The sequence below is a fragment of the Lipomyces japonicus genome (assembly GCF_038497905.1).
Source record: "Lipomyces japonicus strain CBS 7319 unplaced genomic scaffold V1514scaffold_90, whole genome shotgun sequence".
NCBI lineage: Eukaryota > Fungi > Ascomycota > Lipomycetes > Lipomycetales > Lipomycetaceae > Lipomyces > Lipomyces japonicus.
In genome coordinates, this window is record NW_027117902.1 from 1 (window position 1) to 22,338 (window position 22,338).

Here is a 22,338-nt window from a genome sequence, read left to right on the forward strand (position 1 = left end):
AAACGGGTAGCGACGTCGGGATCGATGTAAGTCTTGGACTGCAGATATCACCGTTGCGTGGAAAGCTGCCCGTGAGGTTGCTAAGGGGCCGGACAAAACCTCTTGCCGTGTCCACCGCGGCCAGAGAGGCGCTATGCGATCGCAGTTGAAAAAGCGGTGGTCTTGAGTGCCTATTCATGACACGTGATGGTTTGGAAGCTGAGATGGACTTGTTCAAAAAATTTTATATCTAAGCTTGCATGGCACAATGGCAGCGCGTAGGATTGCAGATCCCGAGGTTACCGGTTCGAATCCGGTTGCAAGCTTTGATAATATTTTTTTTGTTTTACTACCCAAAGTCCAATAATTTTTTCCTTTTGGCATGTTTGATTTTGATAGAGTTTTTATTGACGAAGCTTGATGTTGGAGTATATTCTCGGAAATGCTGGGCAACTTCGTCTTAATATTTATTATCAATAAACGGAGATTTTGTCATCGTAATAAAAACTCTTCTATTAAATTAGAATTTTTCCCTCGTCAGTTTTTAAGTTATTCGTGGGTTCTTGTTTTATTTCAGTTTGAATTTATCTTGTCACTATTTAGTGACGCGTTTGGGACACTCAATTATTTTGGGAAAAAGTTACCCCCTCTAGTTTTTGTAGTTTAGTGAGAACGGTAATCGTCTGAGATCGTTGAGCACGGTCACTTAAATAAATAGATCAACTCGACAAGGAATTGGTTAATAATAATAATAGGAATCGTAATTAACTCGACTATAATATATATAACTAAACTGCTTGGAATAGTGGCTACTATAATTCGCGTTGCTTTTCAGCTCTCAGTGTTAAGTGGGAGAAGGAACTTGATAACTCTCCCATAAGGGTAGCAAACCAGTGTTCAACCTTCTACGCGGTGGCTAATAAATGTACATTTGCGGGACACGTTGTATTTCCGTGTACATTAAAAGTTTCTTTTGCTTTCTTTGTCTGCGTGTCTTGATTACGGAGCCACGGAGGTCAACACTTTTGTTGATCGCGAATTTCCATCACTAAGTTTAGTTGAGACTTGGTGCACACTATTTAATCAGTGCACCTAATTTATTTATTTAGTTTTCAACTAAATTTGTTCGTCAACATTTTCGATTATAACAAAAATATAAATTATCTTTGGTGCGCTCGTCGATCAGTTATTAACACTTGAAGCTCGATTTAGATTTTTTTATTTATTTAATCAGACTTCATATATTATGTCCATCTACAGAAATAAATGCTACACAAAAATACTTTTACAAGTAAACAAAATCCTGTTTAAAAAAATCAGAGGGTCAAGCCATTTATAATAGTTTTTGATTATTTTTTTCCCTCTCAAAGTTACCACTGGCCTTGCGTTAGGTACCCTTACTGCCGCCGACCACTTGACCTCTGGAATGGCCTAAGGTGCTGTCCGAAAAACAGCAGTTTCTTTCTGGATATGCAGACAACATCTGCATATATAATATATAATTTCGTTTGCGTGCGTTTTGTCGTTGGTGCTGGACAGTATAATTCTTCCCTACCGGGACGGCTGGGGGCTAGATGAGCGATCTGTGGTTCCCATATCTATTCCGATACCGGGCATTCCAGAAACGCTAAATACGCCAACTTCAGGTCTATATATACTTCACAACAACTTAGTCTTAATATTATGAATGAAAGGAGACTTTGACGATATAATGAAATTCCTTAATCTTTTAGTTTGCTCGTTGGAATTTTTGTTGATTCGTTGGGCTTTGTACTATGATGGGTACAATTGCAATTTATTGTGGAGTTGTTTAAATTTATACCTCATCTCAGTCAGGGGTCAATTTTTCTACATACCCGCATAGTTATAGTTTGTATCAAATCGGTAGGCCACTACAATCATGTCATTAATCAAATATTAATTGACTTCAAAAATAAACTACGAAAACAAGATTTGTTGGGTTTTTATGAAAAATTTGATTTTATTATACATTAAACTTGAAAATTCCCACCATGATTACCCAAACTCCGACTTGCAAAACAAAATTAAATCAAACCATTTGTAACGCCATGCAATAACCAATTGGTTGAATTTTTCTTAAATGTTGACTGTCTAGACAGTGAACGTGTTAGTATAAACATGACAATAGACTCATGGAGTACGACAAAAAAAAAAAAAAAAAAAAAAAACATGTACTTGCATTTTCAATTCCAGTTTTGATCATCACATTTCTCTTCTAGTAGTTATGTGGCTTGATTTGACTATTATGGCAATTAACCTTTTGTATTTAAAAAAACTTCAAAAAAAAATTGTGCTTGCTTACCCGCTTTGCTGGCTCATATTTGTAGTCTTTAAAAAGAGTTTGATACATTGATTTTCCATCATATGCCAATCTTGTACAGTACTCCTTGACCCGTGGCCTTTTATATAATATCGAGGCCAAAACGTTTGCATCCACACTGTTAAAAGTTGCATTGCATTTTTTGGCAGCAATCTCAACCATTAAGTTGAGCGATGTTTTGAACAGCAGAAAACTATTCAACTCCCGGCAGACTCTGTACGTGAATGGCTGCGGATTATTTTTGACCAGTTTCATCTTGGAATGCCACAACGGTGTCAATACAACGTCAAAATAATTTTTTTGAAACGAGCAATTGCCGTGCTCTAAAATTTTAAATATGCGATTCAAGTTTTCCTTGGTCGATATTCGTTTGGCATCTGTCTTTGCATTGCGATAATCTTCATATTCGCAATTCAAAATTTCCCATTCGCAATGAATTCTGAAAACGGCAATGTCATTATCTTGAGCAATTACCGGAGCAGGTATTTCAACTTTGGGACCTGCAAATGAAAATGCCCGGCGGTGCACATGCTGAATCAGTTCCAAAGGTTGGCTGTCATGGAACTTGTGACCTTTAAGTTTAAGCGACCGAAAGACAACCGGATTATAATCATTGTCAATGCGTTCTTCAATTGACGTTGTCAGCAAAACGTTCAATCGACAAAATACGAGTTGCTCGGGAGTAGGAAAAGCAGCAAATTGCCGAATATATGATTTGTCGTTTAGTTCACGACTAATCGTCTGCGTTTTTTTTTTTTCTTTTTGCAACAAGTAGATTGAATTTTCCTCGTTGGAACTGGGGATATCAGTTGTCGGATTTTCTGGAAAGGTTTCGTTTGAAACCTCATTTGTTTCCGCGTCTCCTAATTCAAACTGGCTGTCGCGTACAATGCTGTCTTGTAAATATTGACACCATTCTGGGATATTGTTTTGAGTAGGTTCCGGGATAGTCTGTTGAAGTTCAGGCGCTGGTGGACAAGGGGAATTTTGTCTGTTTTGTAAATCTTGTTGCCGATCGACAACGACTTCGACAATTTCCACTATGGCTTCAGTTTCTTTGTCGGCAAAGAATTGGTTGATGGCATTTGCCATGTTTTCGTCCGAATCCAAGGGCGAAGACCACGAGTTTGAATCATCCGAGTTTATAAATGGCTCGAAATCCATAAACTCTTCAAATGACGATATTGATGTACTTGTTAAAGAGTTATTCATGTTGGAAAGCAAGTTTTGCAGTTCTTGTTCAGCCATCGTGAGGTGATGTAATAAGGCACTTTCTTGAATTGTAAAAAAAACAACACATCATGTTGACACACGCTGAGCCTTTTATAAAAAATACAATAATAGTGTTTGTATTATGACTTGCTTTAAGCGAAAAGATCAACAGGAAAGGTTTTTTAATGTCCATTTTGGGTGAAAAGAGCGGCATGATTTTGAAAGTATCGTGATCCGGGAGAGGGGACTAAAAACAAGTATTATTAAAATGAAGATCTTTTGGCCTAAAGAGTGTTTTGGGCGAAATGATTAGCGTCCTATAATAAATGAAATGTACCTACCGTAATTCGAACAAATGATTGAAAAAAGTCTGGGGCAGTTAAGCATTTGCGCCGCACAGTTCGCGGCTTGAAATGATATAGGGTCAGGAAAGTTAGCGTTGTTTGCACGTGGTTCGTAGGCACAAGGATTTACGCGAGTCAAATGAAAACTTGTGAACAGAGATGATCACATGAATGGTCATTTGTGATAATAAGCCGATCATTTTGCTAGATTTGGATGTTAGAATTTAACGTATAAGTTAATTTAATAAAAACTAAATAACATTGTACTTGACTACATAGAGTTGGAATACGTAATTGATTTAGTTCACACGCGATGACTATTGGCTACGGAATACATCAATCGATCTTCATCACTAAACTTAGTTAACAGTTACGCCCGATATAGCCAGTGCATCAATAATTCAATATTTCTTCGCAGTCCACTTTTTGGGCTTATATTTAATAATGGTTGTCAATTTTGATAATGTTCAATTTTTATATTTTTAACAGTTTGCTACGTTTACTGGAGACTTTAAAACAAATTTTTCCATACGCATCTGTATCTATTGAAAGCAAAAAATGTAACAAGGCACAGTGCTTACAGCTTGTATGCCAGATCAGTTAGTTTTAATTGTGACGATGAAATGGACATATTTACAGAGAAAACGTTGCTTATATAATATAGTCACTATTCAACCCTGACCAGAGCCTAACCAATATCAACCGTACATCTCATGTGCGCTTGTTTACAAAACAGGTTCAATAATAACCCTGCGTAAATTAAAATAATTAATATTACAGCGTTAAGTCAAGTATTTTGTTATGCACAAAACATTTTTATTTAGTTTTTGTTGAGTTGTCCTACTTTTCATGTTGCCATGACTCAAGTTGCCGCTGTGTTAAACGGACCGAGGAATAAATTAAAATTATCAGGGGATTTCCGAAATCCGTGGCGCGCTTGTACAAGCTTAATTTCCTCACGTAACAAACTTTAAAATCGGTTAACGATAACGGATGCAAATCATCTGTTCTAATTAGGAACTTGCAAAATCTGACAGCTGTTGATCTTTTAGCCCAAAGCACTCTTTGAGCGAAAAGATCTTCACGTAATAATAAAAATAACTTCTTTTTCCCAGATTGAGGCAAAAGTTTTACAGTCATCTTACAAGGAAATTCCTTTTTCTTTTAAAACTATTCATTCAAAAAAAGAAAATTAGACTTGTAAAACAATATAAATATAAAGTATTCCAAAAGTTTTAACAGTAAATTTTTAGCAAAATTAAGCAAAAAAAGGTCAAAATTCTTCCATCGACATAAAATATGTCAAATGAAAACCATGAAAACGTATTGTTTGTTGCAAACGCGTTTGATAATGAAACATTATTTTCAATTCTTCCATTTGCCTCTAACGAGTTCGGTGATTTAAGCTTTGAAACCGCATTGTCATCTACATCACTTCCGTTCCCGTTGCCATTGGCATTGGCATTGTCATCCTCCTTCTCGTCATTATCATCACCGTTGTCGTCGTCGTCGTTATTGTCGTCGGCATCTTTAACGCCATTTAACTCAGCTCAATTGCGTACGGCAGAATCAGTTGCCACAAATGAAATTTTTAATGTTAATGTGCTAAATCAGACAGAGCAAAACACAACATCAACCACTACTACAACAAACGTTGGCAATGAATTGTGGTTATCTGAAGCTTGTTCACAATCTAATGAGATTAGTAGTGCTATTAATTGTTCAGATTCTGTATGGCAAACTTTTTATTTTTCAACCCAACAAGAGTCAGTTTCAAACAGAATTAGAGGTGAGTTTGAGCTAAACAATATGCCGAGCCCGACTGAACAGAACTTGACAACTCAACCGCCGTGTATAACGACGCTAACAACGACAACGACAATAAACCGCGAAAATTGTAATCAAAATAGGGACTGTTTGCAACTGTTAGTGCAGCAAGATATTGATAACAGACCCCCAACCCCGACCCCAATCCCGAAAATCACTGACAACAACCAAGAAGATGAAAATTATGAGACTGATGACGAGTCTATGAAAAAGTCATACATTAGGATATTCAACTCATTGCCCACACCTGAACAGATTCAGTATGATACAATTACAGAACAACTGACAACAAAATATGAAACAATATTTGACAATATATACGACCAGGCTAATGTTAGATCACTTCGGCTTCACTCGGCAAAGTTTAATGATTTGCAGCCGTATGAAATAATCGAGCATGTAAAAACTCGAGCTTTCACGTTTAAATCTGTCAAATTTGAAATTCCAGCACCATGTATTGCCTTGAAAGATGACATTACTGTATTCAGGATTCAATGCGAATGGTCAATCACCCCGGAAGAATACAAAACTTATTGCGATAGATGCAGGAACAAGAAAGATTCAAATGATTCTAACGAACAGCACAAGCGCAAGGGTGGACGTATATGCATTTTAAAAAATTTGCAACGAATATTTACAATTTTAAAATTGTCAACTTGCTCGTTTTTGTTAAATCATGTCGATATTGCGTTGACACCGTTATGGTACTCCAAAATGAAATTGGACAAAAACCATAAAAATCAACACGTGTACAGAGTAACGAGAGAACTGAACAGTTTCATTTTGTTTAAGACATCATTTAACGTGATGGTTGAAATTGCAGCAAAGAATTGTAACATGAAGTTCAACAGTGTCGACGTCAACGTTTTGGCGTCAATATTGTATAACAAGCAACCGTACATCAAACTCGTTTGTGTGGACCTTGCAAACGCAGGCAAGGAAATGTTTCTAACCATTTTTAAAGATTATAAATACGAGCCTGCAAAAAGAGCATGTAAAAAAACAAAAAAACTATGAGAACTAATTGTACTGGCACGTGATTCTATAATTGTAATGTCCCCACCGGCAGGTTAGGGTTGGGAGAATTAATAATATAATCTATTACATAAGTATATACAATACAGAGTTAGTTATAACAAGTAGACATTCTTATTACCAGCGCGCTCCAAGAAGACTGAACCGAAGTAGATAGTTGACGCTAAGGAGAGAAGAGCGGTATTAGGAAGTTGCCGCAGTTCCGGCATTATATAGTTACTGGGGTTAGGTTACTAGCCCTAACCTGGTGTTCTGACACTAATATAATTGACATATAATGCATTTAAGTTTATTTTCAATTAATGTTGTAGTTTTCCTCTTTCAGTATTTTTGTCCTCCATCAACCGTGGGGGTCACCCCGACCCCGACCCCTATAACTTGTAGTATAATGGTAGTCGCTTGCAGAATGAATGACATATCATGTGTGTGATGCAGTAAATTAACACGACTGGACAGCGCTGGAATAAATTAGGCTCAAAGAGTCCGACAATAATCTCTCTAGCAAAAAAAAAAAAAAAAAGAAGTGTTCCTAATTCATGATAATTTTTTTTTACTAATAATATGCTAAACTAAAACAAAGAGAACTTACGGTTTAATACAAAAAGTATTATTTTTCATTGTGCCATTCTATATAATAAGTGACTTGAGTTTTATGGCAGCATCTTTATAGCGCCACCTTTGTATTTCCAGCTTCCGAAAACTTGGAGCCAACTGCAGAGAAATTTAGCAGTGAGCATATAATTAATATGTCAAGCGAGACTGAACAGAATGCGGCCACCTAACCGGCAGTTTGCTTCTGACGATAAGAGCGATATGCCGCGAAGAATGAGATTCCATATATTAGATAGAAATCATTTGCAATCGTCGGTCCAACAAAAGGAAATCGATGGTAATCATGAAACACATACGGTTACATCTCGACCTTGCTTGTAATATATTTAGTACAAAACTACTAATGATTGGATGACGGAATACTATAAAAACGAACATCTAGTACGAAGTTTGATTGAGCTGATATATGGTCTCTTCGGCTTCGTAACCAGGTTTTAATGATTTAAAGCTATGTGATTTATTTCAAAGTTTCCTGATGGGTTTCAACTTTACTTGATACGTTGTCATCATCAAAATTTTAAATTCTCCAAGTTAACCGTGGTAATGGGGGTAGCAGTATTTGAGCGTCTGAAGAAGTAAAATTGCGGTGATGATTTTGGACTTGTTCTGTAAATATCAAAATACAACCTCAAATTTGCTGTTTTGGTTTCCATATAACTAGCTGGTCGAAAAAAAAAAGTGAATATATTAGCATCAATTTTTCGTGGAGAAAGTAAATTAACTTTAATTTTATAAGCTAATATATAGAAATGATAACTATTATGATAAGAATTTTGTTATTTTGTTATTTTTTGAATTTTTAAATTATTATAATACATTTAAACATTGATTTTTTTTATCCATTTTGACCATTCTTCTCCGCGGTTTCTGTTGCTGTTATTGATTCCTTGATAGGCGCAGTGTCGGTGGGAATTAATTCGTCAGAGTCGCGAGTCCGTGAATCAGAATTAACTTGATTGCCATCACCGTTATCATTTTGTTCCTGTTGTTTTTTATTCTTTTGTTCTTCTTTTTTATAATCAGTCTGTTTCACTTTAGTGGCATTAACAGCCGGTGTGGTGGTATCTGCTTGCATGTAAAACCCTTCCAAGCCATGGGCCGCCACGGATGCAAAGTTGTCCCTCCACAAGTCGGCCCTAGCCCTGCCGGCACGCAAGCCTCTCCATTCTGCACTACTAATCGCCTGTTTGACGTCATTCTTACCATCACCAGCTTGATCATCATCATTTACTTTCAGTTTCTTGGTAGCAGTGATGACCTGTAAACGGTATTTATCCGGCGCAGGCACGGCATGACGAGCCGGGCTGCGCAATAAAGTCGTACCGGTGGCGGTAGTATTTAACCGATGCAAGGCGGGCGTACCCAGCAAGAACCGGTAGGGTCTCTTTAACCCTCGCATACCAGTAATCGCTTGTGACGACTCCGATAACTCCTTGGCCAAAATTTGAGGCATTTCAATATCTCGCACGCCAGTGGCCTTCCACGATTGCCAAGCGTGGTCGCGAGTTACCACGGTGATGAGAGAGCGGATGAAATTTGCATCGAGGTCAATCGGGTGTTTGTTATTATTGTTGGATTTAGCTGATGGCTTTGGCGGGTTGACGATAGAGTCAAGGATTGACTTAAAAAATTTAGTTTGCTCTGTAGGTACCGAATTGGGAAAGGACAACACCACGTTTGATTGTGATTGGGGTCCATGTAATGGAGCCTTAGATGGTGGTGACGAGGACGAGTCGCGAGAATGATGGACGAGAAAATCTGCTAGCAGGTAAATTTGAATGTAAATAGTACGTCTGAATGACACGTCTCGCAATTCTAATTCGAACAAGCTTTGGTTTGTCAGCCACTTGGGCACGAACGTGGATGGAAATGACGTTGACGATGTAGTTGAGACAGTGCCAATGGAAGAATATTTTTGCAATTCAGCCAAGACAAGTTGCAAGTCTTGTTGTAATTGAATCAATCGTAACGGATAATGTAGCAAAGCGATAGGGTCGGCAAACACGGCTTGCAATTGCCAAAATTTAGCATACACTTCCGTTGTAGTAGCTGTGGCGTCGTCATCATCATCATCATCATTGTCATGATCATATTCGGTAATATTGTCAACATTAAATTCACCCTTTTGATTTAAGGCAGATTTTTCATTCATGGGGAACGCTTGAGACAAGAACGCAAGGACTTGACCGGAAAACTGAGGAGTTTGAATTTTGGATATCCTGCGCAGGATAGCATTGCAATAACGAATAAGGATTGAACCAGGTTGGCGAGAACCAATTAGCGTAATTGGAGCTAATTGTAATTGGCGAGATTGCAAAAAAGGCCAAAAAGACTGGCACCAATCAATGGCGTGCACATCGAGCACGTCTTCAATAAGCACATGCACGGGCACTAACGTGGTATGACCTAATGAAGCTAAGATAAGGGCCAAATCAAGCAAGTTTGAAATGGCATCGACAGATGATAATGATAATGATGACGACAGAGATAACACGACGGACTTGCCTGCGGTTTCGAACGCAGAAGCAAATGAAGAAGAGCGCAGGCTTGCAGATACAGATTCATGGAAAGTCTGAATGCGAGCGAGGAGATCATTAGATGCAACTAATGGAGTAGTGAGCACATCAGCACGGTCTGGCACTGCGGCTACGAGAGCTTGCAGATCGTTAACATGAGCCTGCCTGTCCATTGATGCTTGAAGCAATGCTTAACTTCTACATGCAATACAAGTCTCTGCAACGACTGCTACCAGGTTATATTTTATATTAAATTAGTTTTGCGTACAATACCCTTCGCTGACTTTAAGTTATGAGCATCGTTGCATCACTACAACTATATCGAACTGGATCAGTAACGCGCACAGTTTGAGATGGGCCTGCTATATCCGTTATACAAAACCGCCAGTGTGATATGGTCTAAAAATGCGATTCGAACCTACGTTCAAGTGTATATTATAGTGCTTGCGTCATTAATCGCGGTGGTCACATCGGTGGGCACGTACGTGGTCATATATCGAGCCTATGTGCCGCACGACCAGGTGACGGTGCCGATATATCTCAACTATGCAAAGTATTAATCATTATGGTGCATGATTTTTATAATAATGATGGACAATTATGGCTCACAAGTACAGGCCCAGGGCGGATCAGATCGAAGGCACGGGCATGGTTGAAATGGACGTAATGTCGACCGACACGGCGTACACGGTGCAAGTTGTGCTGGACGTGCCAGCCAGCCGGTATAACCAGGACCTGGGCAATTTTATGGTGTACATGGACATTATTCCAGCCTTACAGGCTGGCAAGAACGGTGACGCAGGGGCGGTGCGGTCAGCCCGACCAGCAATTGTGCCGTACGAGTCTGAGCTGCATCAAGCGCTAGAGACCGTGGTAACGTTCCCAGTGAGGGCACTAAGAAGCGGAGGAGATGGCCATGCCAAGCAAGTTCGGGTTACAATGGCTAGTGGCACGATTTTGAGTCACGGCGTAAGAGCGATCAGGGTGGGCTTGGGCCGGCGCGTGCACACGTACGGCGTGCGAGTGGAACTTGTGGCCGAGCTGGACGGCGTGCGGTACATGATGCGGCACCACTACATAGCCGGCTTCGTCGCCGGCGTGACGATGCTGTGGTTCGTTCAGATGACTGCAGCGGCGATTACATGGGCATCGGTAGTGGGCATCGGTAGTGGTAGTGGTAGTGGTAGTGGTAGTGGTAGTGGTAGTGGTAGTGGTAGTGGTAGTGGTAGTGGTAGTGGTAGTGACAGGAGCCATGGTATCAGTAGCCGTGGTCCCGGCGGTCGTGGTTTTACGACCGTGTCAGGTCAGAGCGAGGGTGGCAGCAAAGGCAAAGAGGCCAAGACTATGCGTAAACGAGTTGTATTGACAGAGAATGAAAGCAGGTCGTGAATGTTATGTAACTGCAACCTGGACGCCGCGGTCGTGCAGGTCACGACGGGCCGCTGCCACGTCGTGCACCAGGTCCTCGTAGGCGCTGACCCGGGTCTTGACCCTGCACACTGCCACTGCCAGCGACGCCAGTGCGTAAACGGCCACGCAGGCCACCGCCCATGCAGGCACCTGTGCCGTATTAGCAAAACAATGCATACTATTATTCTCGGGTGGTCATACCCACGGTAAATGAGCTTGCACCGTGGCCGACGTTTGCAGCCGGCCGGTCAGCATCAAGTAGTACACGACCACGGTAATGGCCACCTTGGCGATAGCGTTGGCTGCTTTGGTCATGACTAGGAGGGGTGAGAATCTCGCAGCAGGGGCAGGACAAATTCAAAGTGCAGCTTAATATATTTCAAGTCCCCGGCACGTGACATTACTGGGGCAGGGATATATAATAGTTTTGCTAAATAACCCCAAGCCCTCGACTCGAACTTGATCGTTGTTGCCCATGTCGTCCGTGCCAGCACCCATTGAGCGTGTGCTCGAACTTCGTCCGGTCTCGCTTGACTTTTTTCGGTCAGATCCTGACCAGCTCTACCAGCCACCGGGTGCCCGTGGCGTATTTGGCGGCACAGTTGTTGCCCAGGCCTTGACTGCGGCATGGAGGACCGTGGACGGTGACTCGTTCGCCCCGCATTCTATGCACTGCTACTTTATTCTGGCTGGCGATGCGTCTCTGGCTATAGACTACTCCGTCGTGCGGGTGCGTGATGGAAGGTCGTTTGTGACCCGCACTGTGCAGGCTTGCCAACGTGGCAAGTGTATCTTTACTACCACTGTATCTTTTCAAGTAGTCGGTGCAAGCTCTGGCAATGGCAATGGCAATGATAGTGATGGGGTTAAACACCAGATGCCATACCCCGGAGCAAATTTGCCTCAGCCTGACGAGGTCAAGGACTACGTTGATCAGGTGGCTGACCTGCATGCTCGGGGTGCAATCTCCAGGTACGAACTGGCCAATGCGGCAAACCTCAGGCTTCTACCAACCCAATCACGGCCTGTCGCGTCTACGTCATCTACGTCGTCGTCGTCGTCGTCGTCGTCGATAAAGAATCAAGTGTGGGTGAGGGCAAAAGGCAAGATTGCCGACCCTCGCGCTCACGCCACCGCGCTGGCATACTTGTCCGACGTGGCGCTACTGGGCACTGCCGCCAGGGTCAACCAAGTACCTGCTGACAACGTGGCCATGATGGTCTCGCTCGATCATGTTATCTATTTCCACCAACCATCGTTTAGAGCTGATGACTGGTTGCTCTACGTCATGCATTCGCCTTGGTCCGGCTCTGACCGGGCTTTGGTCTACGGTTCATTATATTCAGCATCTACCGGCGTCCTCGTGGCATCGGTCGTGCAAGAAGGAGTGCTAAGACTTAAAAGTAGACTGTAAACACATATCCAAGTATACACATGCAATACAAAAATAGAACACGTCTTGTCTTGTCTTGTCGCGTCACGTGCTCAGCAGTTTCCGGACATCAGCCGGCCCAATATGATGCATGATCTTGCCTGTCTTGCCCTCGTCGTTCTGCCAATGCAGCACCGGCACGTCAAACGCCTAAACCGCCATTTTCCAATTAGTAACTGCCATGCTATCCCCTAACTCTCACTCAGCCGTAACTCGCGGCACGCAAACGCACATATTTATCAAACCATTGCCTGTGGTTAGCATTGTCGATGTCCACTTCAGCGTACACAGGTTTAATCGCTGCATTTGATATCACAGTTGTCACTGCGCGCTTCGCCTCATCACATAGTCCGCACCCGGCTCGCGTAAACAACGTCAACTTGGCCGTCATGAATAATTGTCTGGTCAACCTCATTATGATGAACGGGTAAATTGAGCATCATCAACCTACTTCTTTTAATATTTACCACGCTTTCGCGCGTGGTGTTACCCGGATCATGTCGGGCGATTTGATGCTTCGGTTAAGAATGTCATTACCTCAATGACCAAGAAATGGACCAAGACGACCCCATGGTGGCGGCAATTGATCTGTCAGAGGACGACCGTGATGATGACGATGAGATGAATGATGCCGATCAAGATTTGGACGATGAAGATGATAATGTTGAACTTGAAGACGATAATGACGAGGAAGACAATGAGGACAATGAAGACAATGAAGACAATGAAGACAACAACAGCAACAGTAGCAACAGTAGCAACAACAATAACAGCAACAATAATAATTATAATAACAATAACAATAATGACAATAAAGATATTGAGGCAAAGTTGACTTCTGACATTTCAAATTCAACCGGATCAAAACCTGCCACTTTCTATTCATACACTCATTCCCGCACGTTTGACCATGCCAACCTAGCACCAGGCTTCATCACGGCGACCGGTTATGACATTGCCCCATACGTGGCAGCACCAATGTCTACCAGTGTGAATTGTGTTGACTTACCAATTTCAACCCGATGGCTATTTACTGGCGGCCAAGATGGGTTTATTCGCAAGTTTGATTTCTTTGCTTCATTAAATGGCAAGTTGCCCTTAACCGTTGCACAAAAGCATCCGTTCACGGATTCAATCACAAAAGCTGGCGTGCTTGTGTCTTACTGGGAAAATGAAGTCCCGCAGCAATCTTCTTCGGAACTGGCTGATATGCGCGTCTCCCCAGTGTACTCCCTTGCTGTTCACTCGCAATCTCTATGGCTTTTATCCGGTCTCGACGTATGTTGATTATCATTTATTTAAAACCATGCTAACGTTGCAATTTTATTTAGACAGGCGGAATCACATTGCAATCTATTAGGCAGGCAGAGGGCAAAATTCATGCTCATCTGCAAGCTCATGAATCCGCTGTTTCAGTGTTGCGACTTAATCATGATGAAACCGGCGTGCTAAGTGGGTCTTGGGACAAGCGAATTATTGATTGGGATTTGCAATCAGGTCAAGTTGTGCGCTCGTTTGAATCTAGTACCGGTCAGATCAGTGCCCTGGCCTGGCGTCCTCATGGTGGACATGCCATCACTCCGCTGCCGGTTCCGGCTACTAATACTGATGACAAGCGTGACTCCGGTGACGATGATTCAGCCAGCATGGGGAGTTTATTTGGTGATGATGACGATGATGACAACGAAAATAACGAGAATGCACGTGAACCTGTTTCTGAACCTGAAGCCAGAATTGACCTTGGACTTGAAAACTCCGCCAATATCGAAACCGAACAAGGTGCTGCTGATGATAGTTTCAACAGCAAACCTGCGGTCTCAATCAATGAATTTGTTTCTGCTTCAATCGATGGCAAGGCCAAAGTCTGGGACATGCGAGCCCGTGAACCGGTTGCTAATATCACGTTAAAACCCGGCGTGCCACCATGGGCCATGAGCGTATGTCCAAGCTGAATATTTACATGGGTATATCTAAAACCTGCTAACCTTGCTAGACTTGTTGGTCGTTGGATGGTAATCACGTCTACATTGGTAGACGAAACGGTACGTTCGATGAATATTCCGTGCATAATCTAAACATGCCTGCCCGGTCAATCAAACTACCCGCCGGATCAGGTCCGGTCAGTTGCGTGACGCCCATGCCAAATGGGCGACATCTGGTCTGCGCATCATATGATAATATTAGACTATATGACTTGCAGGCGTCGACGTCTTTATCTGCCGCTGCTGTTACGTCATCCTCATTCTTAACCTCAACTCCAGCCTCAGTATCTTCTACAGTGCCGTTCTTAATTGTGCCCGGTCATCATGGCGGTACTGTGTCGGACGTTATTGTGGACCAATCATGCCGGTTCATGATAACAGCCGGCGGCAACCGCGGCTGGGAAGGGTCACCTACAGATGTAATCTTGATGTACGAAATTGAAGTCATGCAATAACATTTAAATTTCCCTTATCTATAATGCTACCTGCTGCTGCTGTTGCTGCTGTTGCTGTGCAAGCCGTTCTTGATGCCGTTTCTTAATGCGGGCTTCGTTTTCTACAAATACTCGAATACCCACGTCCACTCCTTGCCAGGCTGCTTCCTCTTCCTTCCTCTCTGCCTGCCGTTGCCAATCTTCATCACTACCACTACCACTACCACTACCAGCAACTTTCACCTGATCTTTATGCGGAGCTGGTCCGAAATCTGCCGGCCAAAGATCAAGCCTGTCAGCCTTAACCAGCGCATTAATCGCTGCTCGTTTCTTAACCTGCCAATCTTGCACGTCGTCCTTAAACCCTTCCCACACGCAATTCACGCACCCACTCATGCAACAATTATCTGGTTCAATCGGTCGTGGTGGCACTTTAACTCCCAAAATTGTTCGATATTGAGATTCCAGTTGTCGTTGTCGTTCTGGACCGGTCAGGCGGGAACCAAACACGATGCGCGCCCGTTCCTGAGCGGTTGGTTCTCGAATTTTTAGTTCGTGTTGTTGCTGTCGGAAATAGTGCTGGCCCGTGGGATTATTCGTTTTATTATCATGGTATGGTATTTTACTCACTATACGTTTTCTTATCGTTAGTTTAAACCTATAAACAAAGTATATCTCTTATACACACGGTCGTAGAACAGATAAGGATTCTTGCAGTGCACAGATCCGGCATGAAATTTTCGCACATGACTTGCCCCCATTATTGTCAGATTTAATTGTAGTCCATAACAAGTATTACTCACATCCTGTTTGTCCGTATTATCATCATTGACTCAAGAGATGTATATCCTACCAATGGAATAAAAACAACAATCGTGTTTTTCTTTATTGCAAGTTGACATGTAATCTATTTATCTGTAGTTGGATGCGGTCGCCGCACATCCCGTTAAAGGTCACGTGATTGATGTTGAAACCTTGAAAGCAAGCAGAATGAAATGTGTAGTTTACAGGCTTCATTGGCTGAATAGTTGCATACAGAAAACGGGTTCTAGTAACGGAAACAAAAAATGGCTCCCAGGAAAAATGTTAAGCCGCCAGATTTAGGTCTTAAGCGAGATGAAGGACGGTTGAAAACTACCAGTTTTGTTCAAGCGCAGGCGATTAATCAAAAAAATTATTACACGTATGTAAACTATGGTGAATTTATTTTTTTCTTTAAATGTAACTAATGTGATGAATTAACATGCGGTGTTAATAGAGAATACTTAAAACGAGACGATCAAGCGATTGTTTTACGGCAGGTTGCTGAGGATTTTGCCAGGGTTAAGGAACAGCAGCAACAACAACAAAAACAACAACAAAAACCGGCTACCGTGGACGGTAAACATGATGACGAAATGGACATTGATGATGATGAACAACAGGTACTACGCATGCTAAAAGATTTTAAAGAATAGTTATTAACCAAGGCTAAATAAAAGGAGGAGGCGAAGATAATTGTTATTCATCATGGGTCGAGAAATATTCGCATCGGCCTTGGTTCAGATGCGTATGCAAAAACCGTGCCAGCCGTGATTGCTCACCGGATCGACAACGAAAATGAGAATGATAGCAATGATAATGATAATAATGATGATAATGATAATAATAATAATAATGATCAATTTGAACGTGTTTATAAAATCATGCAGGCAGATTTTAAAGAACGCATGAGGTTTTACAAGCGGCGGATTCCATCAAATTCACATGAATCCGTTACGTCGTTCAACAAGCGAGTGATACCTGAAGAAATACCTGATCATAATGATCCGTACCGGATCGAATGGACCGACGTGAACTTACAAACCCCCCGGGCGCCTAAATTTTTTATAGGTGACCAGGCACTCAAGATCCCGGCTGATTCACGACCGAGATACAAATTATCATGGCCAATTCTGCATGGATTTTTCAACGAGCAAGATTATGGCACCAGGCAAGCCATGCTTGATGATTTGGCACTTATTTTCCAATATGCAATTAAGCAACAACTCGGCATTTCATCGGCCCAAACCTTGGCCCAATACTCCGTCGTGTTAGTGATTGCAGATTTGTACGATAAGGCTCAAGTAGCTGAATTAATCGAATTATGGTTCAGGGATTTATCCGTGTCCCGCGTATGCGTGTTGCAAGAATCAGTGGCTGCCGCGTTCGGCGCCGGCATTTCTTCCGCTTGCGTGGTTGATATTGGAGCCCAAAAGACGGCAATCACATGCGTAGATGAGGGGCTGTGCGTGACAGATTCAAGAGTTAATTTACCTTATGGCGGTGATGATATTACTGCGTTGCTGGCAAAGTTACTGACGCAGTCAAATTTCCCCTATACTGAGTTGGATCTAAACAAGCGCTATTACGATTGGGCCTTGATGGAAGACATCAAGAGCAAATTCGTAACCACGAATGATGCCGAAATCACTGTGCAATTGTATAATTTCTATCAACGAGCTCCAGGAAGTCCCACTCACAAGTATTCGTTTAAAACGTTTGATGAAGTCATACTGGCCCCCATGGCATATTTTTTCCCCGACATTTTTGAAAATATTTCCAAACGACTTTGGCACCGGCATCAATTATTTGAAAGGTCGGTCGATTTGTACGATGGCACATTTAATGATCCTTATGTGAGTATTCAAAAATGTTTAATTCTATAGTCATTTTATTTCGGCACTAACTTTTCTGGGGGGGCGGGGGTGTGAACAGTCCGAAGCACAGGTCAACTTGTACGCGCAGTATGCTGATTCGACGATTTTACAACCAGCAGGCGTTTCAACGCCAAAGCCGTCAAAATTATTAGTTTCTGCTGCTTCGGTCGCGGCAGATGACACGCCGACATCGTCAGTTGCGGGCACACCAGTTCCGGATTTTGCGCCGACGATTACGCATACGGCGGCAGCCGTAACCGCCACAACGACTGGCCTGGGATCTTTGACCGGCAACGCAGCGTCACGAGCTGCAGCTGGTCCGACACCACAAACCTTAACCTTGGGACTTTTAGACACGCGGACCGTAATTGCTGCTCCGCTGGACCAAGCCATTATTGAATCAATATGGCAAACCACGAAGCAGGATGAAGGCAAGGCGAAGAGGTTATTTGAAAACATCATGCTTGTCGGTGGCGGTGCCGCTAGTATTCCGGCATTTAATAAATTATTAGAAGATCGTATCCGCATGTGGGCTGGTGATAAGTTTGGTCGCGGTGTTAACGGTAGCGGCGGGAATGTGCCTAACGTGGCGGTGATGCCCACGCCAAGAGATATGGATCCAACCATGTTGGCATGGAAAGGGGCAGCGGTTTTTGTCAAGTTAAAAATTGCCGCCGAGATGTGGATTGGGGTCAAGGATTGGGATTTACTGGGCAGTCGCACGTTGCAATACAAATGTTTGTTTGCATATTGAAAAGAAGAATGTACTATATTATTGTAATCAAATTATTCATGAATTCGTATGGCTGAAAAGTTAAACTAACTTCATTGCGCTCAAAAAAAAAAAAAAAAAAATTTTTGAAACTTCAGGTTGAACCTATGTTGTGAAGTAATGCAGAATGTATATTGATTGATTGATTGATTCTGTTTAATTGACGCAATATAATTAACTATAGGATTATTATATGTGTGTCACATGCAACACATCAGTGCGCAAATGTTTAGATACTCATGGCTGTTGTCAAACTACAAGATTATATATGCAACAAATTCAAGTAATGACTGAATCGATACATATTTTGGGTTCAGCTCGAGTTTGGTTAATGGTTGCCTTAGATGCCAAACACCGCGACTTACGTGCAAACCTTTAAGCTAGTTATTTCAATGTATTTCCTCTAAAAGTTTCACTTCACACATCTCATAGTCCTCAATGAATTCATCTCAAAAGACTCATGTACAAAATTCTTCCATCCCATCATCGCCCGCAGATCAACATTTTGACCACAAACTTTGGGAACTAACCCCGTGAGTTCAATACACCATCACCAGTGTCGAAAATTTCTTCAGTAAAATAGGATAGCAGACCATTTTAAAGCCGTCAACTCATACAAGGAATTGCACAGATACCCCCCAGTACTGCAAAGATCTCCAGCCATATACACCACAGCCGTGACCCGCGTTTTCCAAATACAGTCATTCAGCTTTCCTATTGAATATCGCAATCACCGACTCAGATTCATAACTAGCCTTTTTTTTCTTTTTTGATTTTTTTTGATTTTTTTTGATTTTTTTCTTCAATAAAAATATAATAATGCATTCTGCTATAACTTCACTACCGAGTCGGTACCAATTTAAACCCGGTCATGAATATACCTCTGCTATAATACAATCATGACTTGGTATCGTTTAAGGTATAGTTTGCGGAAAATCTGAAGTATAAATCATGATATAGAAAACGTAATAATAAACTAAACATTCGGCAATTTTGGTGTATGTGCCGGCTAATATATAAACGCAAAAATATCCATAGTCGATTTGACAATTTTTCTCGTAATACATCATTGTGAACTTATGGTCAAGTTCCCTGTTCTGATTAGTTAAAAATTAGTGCATTCATCCCATTTTTAGGCACCTTATACTCCACACTGATCAGTAAATCAGATAACAACCCGTTCAAACGCTGGCATGTTTATCATCATTTGGGCATCCTCCAAGCACCAATAACCAAGAATCGATTTCTTGCATATCCACGTTGATGTGTGAACCCTCCCCCCGAAGGCACTTCAACTTTCAGCAATATGCGCCATGTACTAATAATGAAACACGTTAATGTCCCTTCAATCAACCGTCACCAAAACATGCACGACTGACTAGTGTATAGCTCAAGATATTTCACTGATCATTGCTCACACAGCCAATGTCGACGTGTGAACCCTCCCCCCGAAGGCACGCCAACTAAAATAGCTGTGCGACAAGATCTCCATCATGATGTGCGGAACACGCTAAATACACGGTCTCATCGCCAGAGTCACTTCGGCTAATTCAGACCAAAACGTGCTCTAGATTGTTGATTGACTTAGATGCGTCCATCATTGGTAGACGCACGCAATGCACGCCGTGTCACGCTGATTTGTTCTCGCGGTGGTTTCCTCTAAATTGTACAATTCGTGATTCATAAGTATCCTTACTGTCTAATTACTGAATTTGCTCTATAATAACCCCTACTCTTGTTAGAATACTTCATTTTGTTAAAAACTTTTTAATTACCTTCAAAAAACATTCTGTTCTTCGAACAGCAACACTCCAAGCGACATTATGTCTATTCCATCAGTATATACCTATTCTTCATATGCCGATTGCTGCACATCCAGGTTGACGCGAGAACCCTCCCCCCGAAGGCACGCCAACTTTCAGCAATGTACGCCATTTCTTGTATGACCAAATAGGCTATGCTTAGTAGACCACGCGGCCGGCATCACTTCGACCGACCGTCACCAAAATGTGCTTGTTTTACGCGCTGATACTTTTAATCTTGAGTAAGAAAACAAAATCGATAACTGAGATCGCCCATGTTCGCCAACGTGTGAACCCTCCCCCCGAAGGCACGTCAGCTACCAACAATATGCGCCATACCTCATCGTGATGTACCGAACACATTTGTACCTGACCGAGGTCACCATGCATTACTTCGGTTTACCGTGATCAAAACATGCTCTGCTTGTACATCAGTACTTTGACCATGATACGACTATTGTTCATTCTTATCATTTATACATTTTTATTGCGCGCACCCCAAAAATACATTGGATACCCGGTCTCATGCCGAAGCAACTTCGATTGATCGAAACCGCAGCATGCCCTGTCTGTAGCTAGAATATCCGATCCAATAATGGTAATTAATTCCAAAGGGAAAATCATGCCAAATTAAGGCATATCGACAGAGTTTTGAGAGTAAAAATTAAAGAGTAACCTCAAAGTTTTCTAACAGGTCAGCTGTCACAAAAAAAATAAAATTTTCAACTCACCCTTTTTCAAGTAACACCGTCCACAAACAATATTACGTAGTACGTTTCCATCAGACCATGCATCGGACATCCAAACATAAAAATTTCTCACACGGAAAACCTTATCACAAAGTAAAATCATGACCATATCATTTCTTGCAACTGGAGCCATAATCGCGCACAATTTTGAACAATGTGCGTAAAAAATATGTACCTGGGATCCAAAAATATATGGAATCCACAACGGAAAAACTACAAATATGAATCTAAAGAAATAACAGAAACCAAGGTACCAAAATTTCATTACGTCGATCGCTAAGCTCGCCGCTAGATATTTCTTGCACACAACTGTCAACAATGAGTTTTTTTATCCACACTCATACTTTGATCTTGAAACAGAATCGATCATGATGAATCTAACGTTCAAGTTCGTCACTGGAGAAATCTCGCATATTCAACATCAACGTGTGAACCCTCCCCCCGAAGGCACGTCCGACTACCCGCCATATATGCGATAACTCGTTATGATGCGCAAAACAGTTTTGTAAAGAATACGGCACCGTGTGTTACTTCACTTGCCGCATCCAACACGTTGCATTGACTGCATGTCAATCTTCGATCTTGCTGCTTAAGATCATCACTGGTAATTTGTCGCACAGCCAATGTCAACGTGTTAACCTCTCTACCAAACAATATGTGCAATAAATCAACTTAATGCAGAAATACGTTCATACCTGGTCACAGTCACCGTACATAACTTCGGCTTGCCGTGACCAAAACGTGCATTGCTGTTTTCTGTGTGCCGTATAAATAAAATACAAGTTGAAAGAGTAAGAGCAAGCTTCAAACCGATTATGTGTTACAGATTGTGCACCAATGACGTTTATGAACTATGATTTTCGTTAACCATTTGTTCAAATAAAAATAAACGCAAAACATACCTTAACTTTGGAATTCTGCGTTAAAAATATACACGTCAAACCCTCCCACCCTCCGATTCATGAAATTCAGTGCATACTTTAGTATTATGTAGATTGGCCGGCTTATATTTGACGGCCCTCCCTGAACATTAGGCAAGATCTGTAGCGGATAGTGAGTTATCTCAGTCACGGCGCCGTCGTTACTTCGGCAAACCGTGACTAAAACTTGTCTTTCCGCCTGCTACGCGCTTGACGACCAAATTCAAGTCAACGTAGCAGCATAAAATTGATTACTTTGACACGGCGCCGTCATCACCTAGGCAAACCGTGTC

The 22,338-nt window shown here is 41.9% G+C and overlaps 10 protein-coding genes and 1 non-coding gene across 11 annotated transcripts; 6 read left to right on the plus strand and 5 right to left on the minus strand.

The window, feature by feature from the left end:
- Positions 1-233: 233 nt before the first annotated feature.
- V1514DRAFT_t122 lies at positions 234-305 on the plus strand. Its single transcript has one exon. It is a non-coding gene; the product is annotated as a tRNA-Cys (tRNA).
- A 1,961-nt stretch (positions 306-2,266) lies between these two features.
- On the minus strand, positions 2,267-3,850 carry V1514DRAFT_361070 (uncharacterized protein; the record flags this gene model as incomplete). Its single annotated transcript, XM_066929694.1, has 1 exon — positions 2,267-3,850. Exon 1 carries the CDS (start codon positions 3,566-3,568, stop codon positions 2,267-2,269), a length of 1,302 nt encoding a protein of 433 aa, XP_066780661.1. The 5' UTR covers positions 3,569-3,850.
- Positions 3,851-5,866: 2,016 nt separating this feature from the next.
- Positions 5,867-6,828, plus strand: V1514DRAFT_339032 (uncharacterized protein). The gene has a single exon (XM_066928917.1). The coding sequence runs from the start codon at positions 5,908-5,910 to the stop codon at positions 6,718-6,720; it is 813 nt and encodes a 270-aa protein (XP_066780662.1). The 5' UTR covers positions 5,867-5,907; the 3' UTR covers positions 6,721-6,828.
- A 1,186-nt stretch (positions 6,829-8,014) lies between these two features.
- V1514DRAFT_339034 (THO complex subunit 1 transcription elongation factor-domain-containing protein) lies at positions 8,015-10,078 on the minus strand. The gene has a single exon (XM_066928918.1). It carries the CDS (start codon positions 10,037-10,039, stop codon positions 8,186-8,188), a length of 1,854 nt encoding a protein of 617 aa, XP_066780663.1. The 5' UTR covers positions 10,040-10,078; the 3' UTR covers positions 8,015-8,185.
- A 120-nt stretch (positions 10,079-10,198) lies between these two features.
- Positions 10,199-11,361, plus strand: V1514DRAFT_370251 (putative adipose-regulatory protein-domain-containing protein). Its single transcript, XM_066929982.1, has 2 exons — positions 10,199-10,419; positions 10,484-11,361. The coding sequence occupies exons 1-2, from the start codon at positions 10,220-10,222 to the stop codon at positions 11,253-11,255; spliced, it is 972 nt and encodes a 323-aa protein (XP_066780664.1). The 5' UTR covers positions 10,199-10,219; the 3' UTR covers positions 11,256-11,361.
- V1514DRAFT_322799 (dolichol-phosphate mannosyltransferase subunit 3) lies at positions 11,259-11,591 on the minus strand (the record flags this gene model as incomplete). The annotated part of the gene is made up of 2 exons (XM_066926140.1): positions 11,259-11,426; positions 11,478-11,591. The coding sequence occupies 2 exons, from the start codon at positions 11,589-11,591 to the stop codon at positions 11,259-11,261; spliced, it is 282 nt and encodes a 93-aa protein (XP_066780665.1).
- A 145-nt stretch (positions 11,592-11,736) lies between these two features.
- V1514DRAFT_339038 (thioesterase-like superfamily-domain-containing protein) lies at positions 11,737-12,733 on the plus strand. The gene has a single exon (XM_066928919.1). The coding sequence runs from the start codon at positions 11,752-11,754 to the stop codon at positions 12,688-12,690; it is 939 nt and encodes a 312-aa protein (XP_066780666.1). The 5' UTR covers positions 11,737-11,751; the 3' UTR covers positions 12,691-12,733.
- Positions 12,608-13,129, minus strand: V1514DRAFT_339039 (uncharacterized protein). Its single transcript, XM_066928920.1, has 2 exons — positions 12,941-13,129; positions 12,608-12,858 (listed from the first exon to the last, which is right to left on the minus strand). The coding sequence occupies exons 1-2, from the start codon at positions 13,121-13,123 to the stop codon at positions 12,754-12,756; spliced, it is 288 nt and encodes a 95-aa protein (XP_066780667.1). The 5' UTR covers positions 13,124-13,129; the 3' UTR covers positions 12,608-12,753.
- A 149-nt stretch (positions 13,130-13,278) lies between these two features.
- On the plus strand, positions 13,279-15,154 carry V1514DRAFT_361076 (WD40 repeat-like protein; the record flags this gene model as incomplete). Its single annotated transcript, XM_066929695.1, has 3 exons — positions 13,279-13,986; positions 14,040-14,645; positions 14,702-15,154. The coding sequence occupies 3 exons, from the start codon at positions 13,279-13,281 to the stop codon at positions 15,143-15,145; spliced, it is 1,758 nt and encodes a 585-aa protein (XP_066780668.1). The 3' UTR covers positions 15,146-15,154.
- V1514DRAFT_354989 (oxidoreductase-like protein) lies at positions 14,992-16,008 on the minus strand. The gene is made up of 3 exons (XM_066929619.1): positions 15,928-16,008; positions 15,813-15,874; positions 14,992-15,753 (listed from the first exon to the last, which is right to left on the minus strand). The coding sequence occupies exons 1-3, from the start codon at positions 15,951-15,953 to the stop codon at positions 15,164-15,166; spliced, it is 678 nt and encodes a 225-aa protein (XP_066780669.1). The 5' UTR covers positions 15,954-16,008; the 3' UTR covers positions 14,992-15,163.
- Positions 15,987-18,995, plus strand: V1514DRAFT_339047 (uncharacterized protein). The gene is made up of 4 exons (XM_066928921.1): positions 15,987-16,307; positions 16,383-16,548; positions 16,606-17,781; positions 17,861-18,995. The coding sequence occupies exons 1-4, from the start codon at positions 16,192-16,194 to the stop codon at positions 18,554-18,556; spliced, it is 2,154 nt and encodes a 717-aa protein (XP_066780670.1). The 5' UTR covers positions 15,987-16,191; the 3' UTR covers positions 18,557-18,995.
- The last annotated feature ends 3,343 nt before the right edge of the window (positions 18,996-22,338 follow it).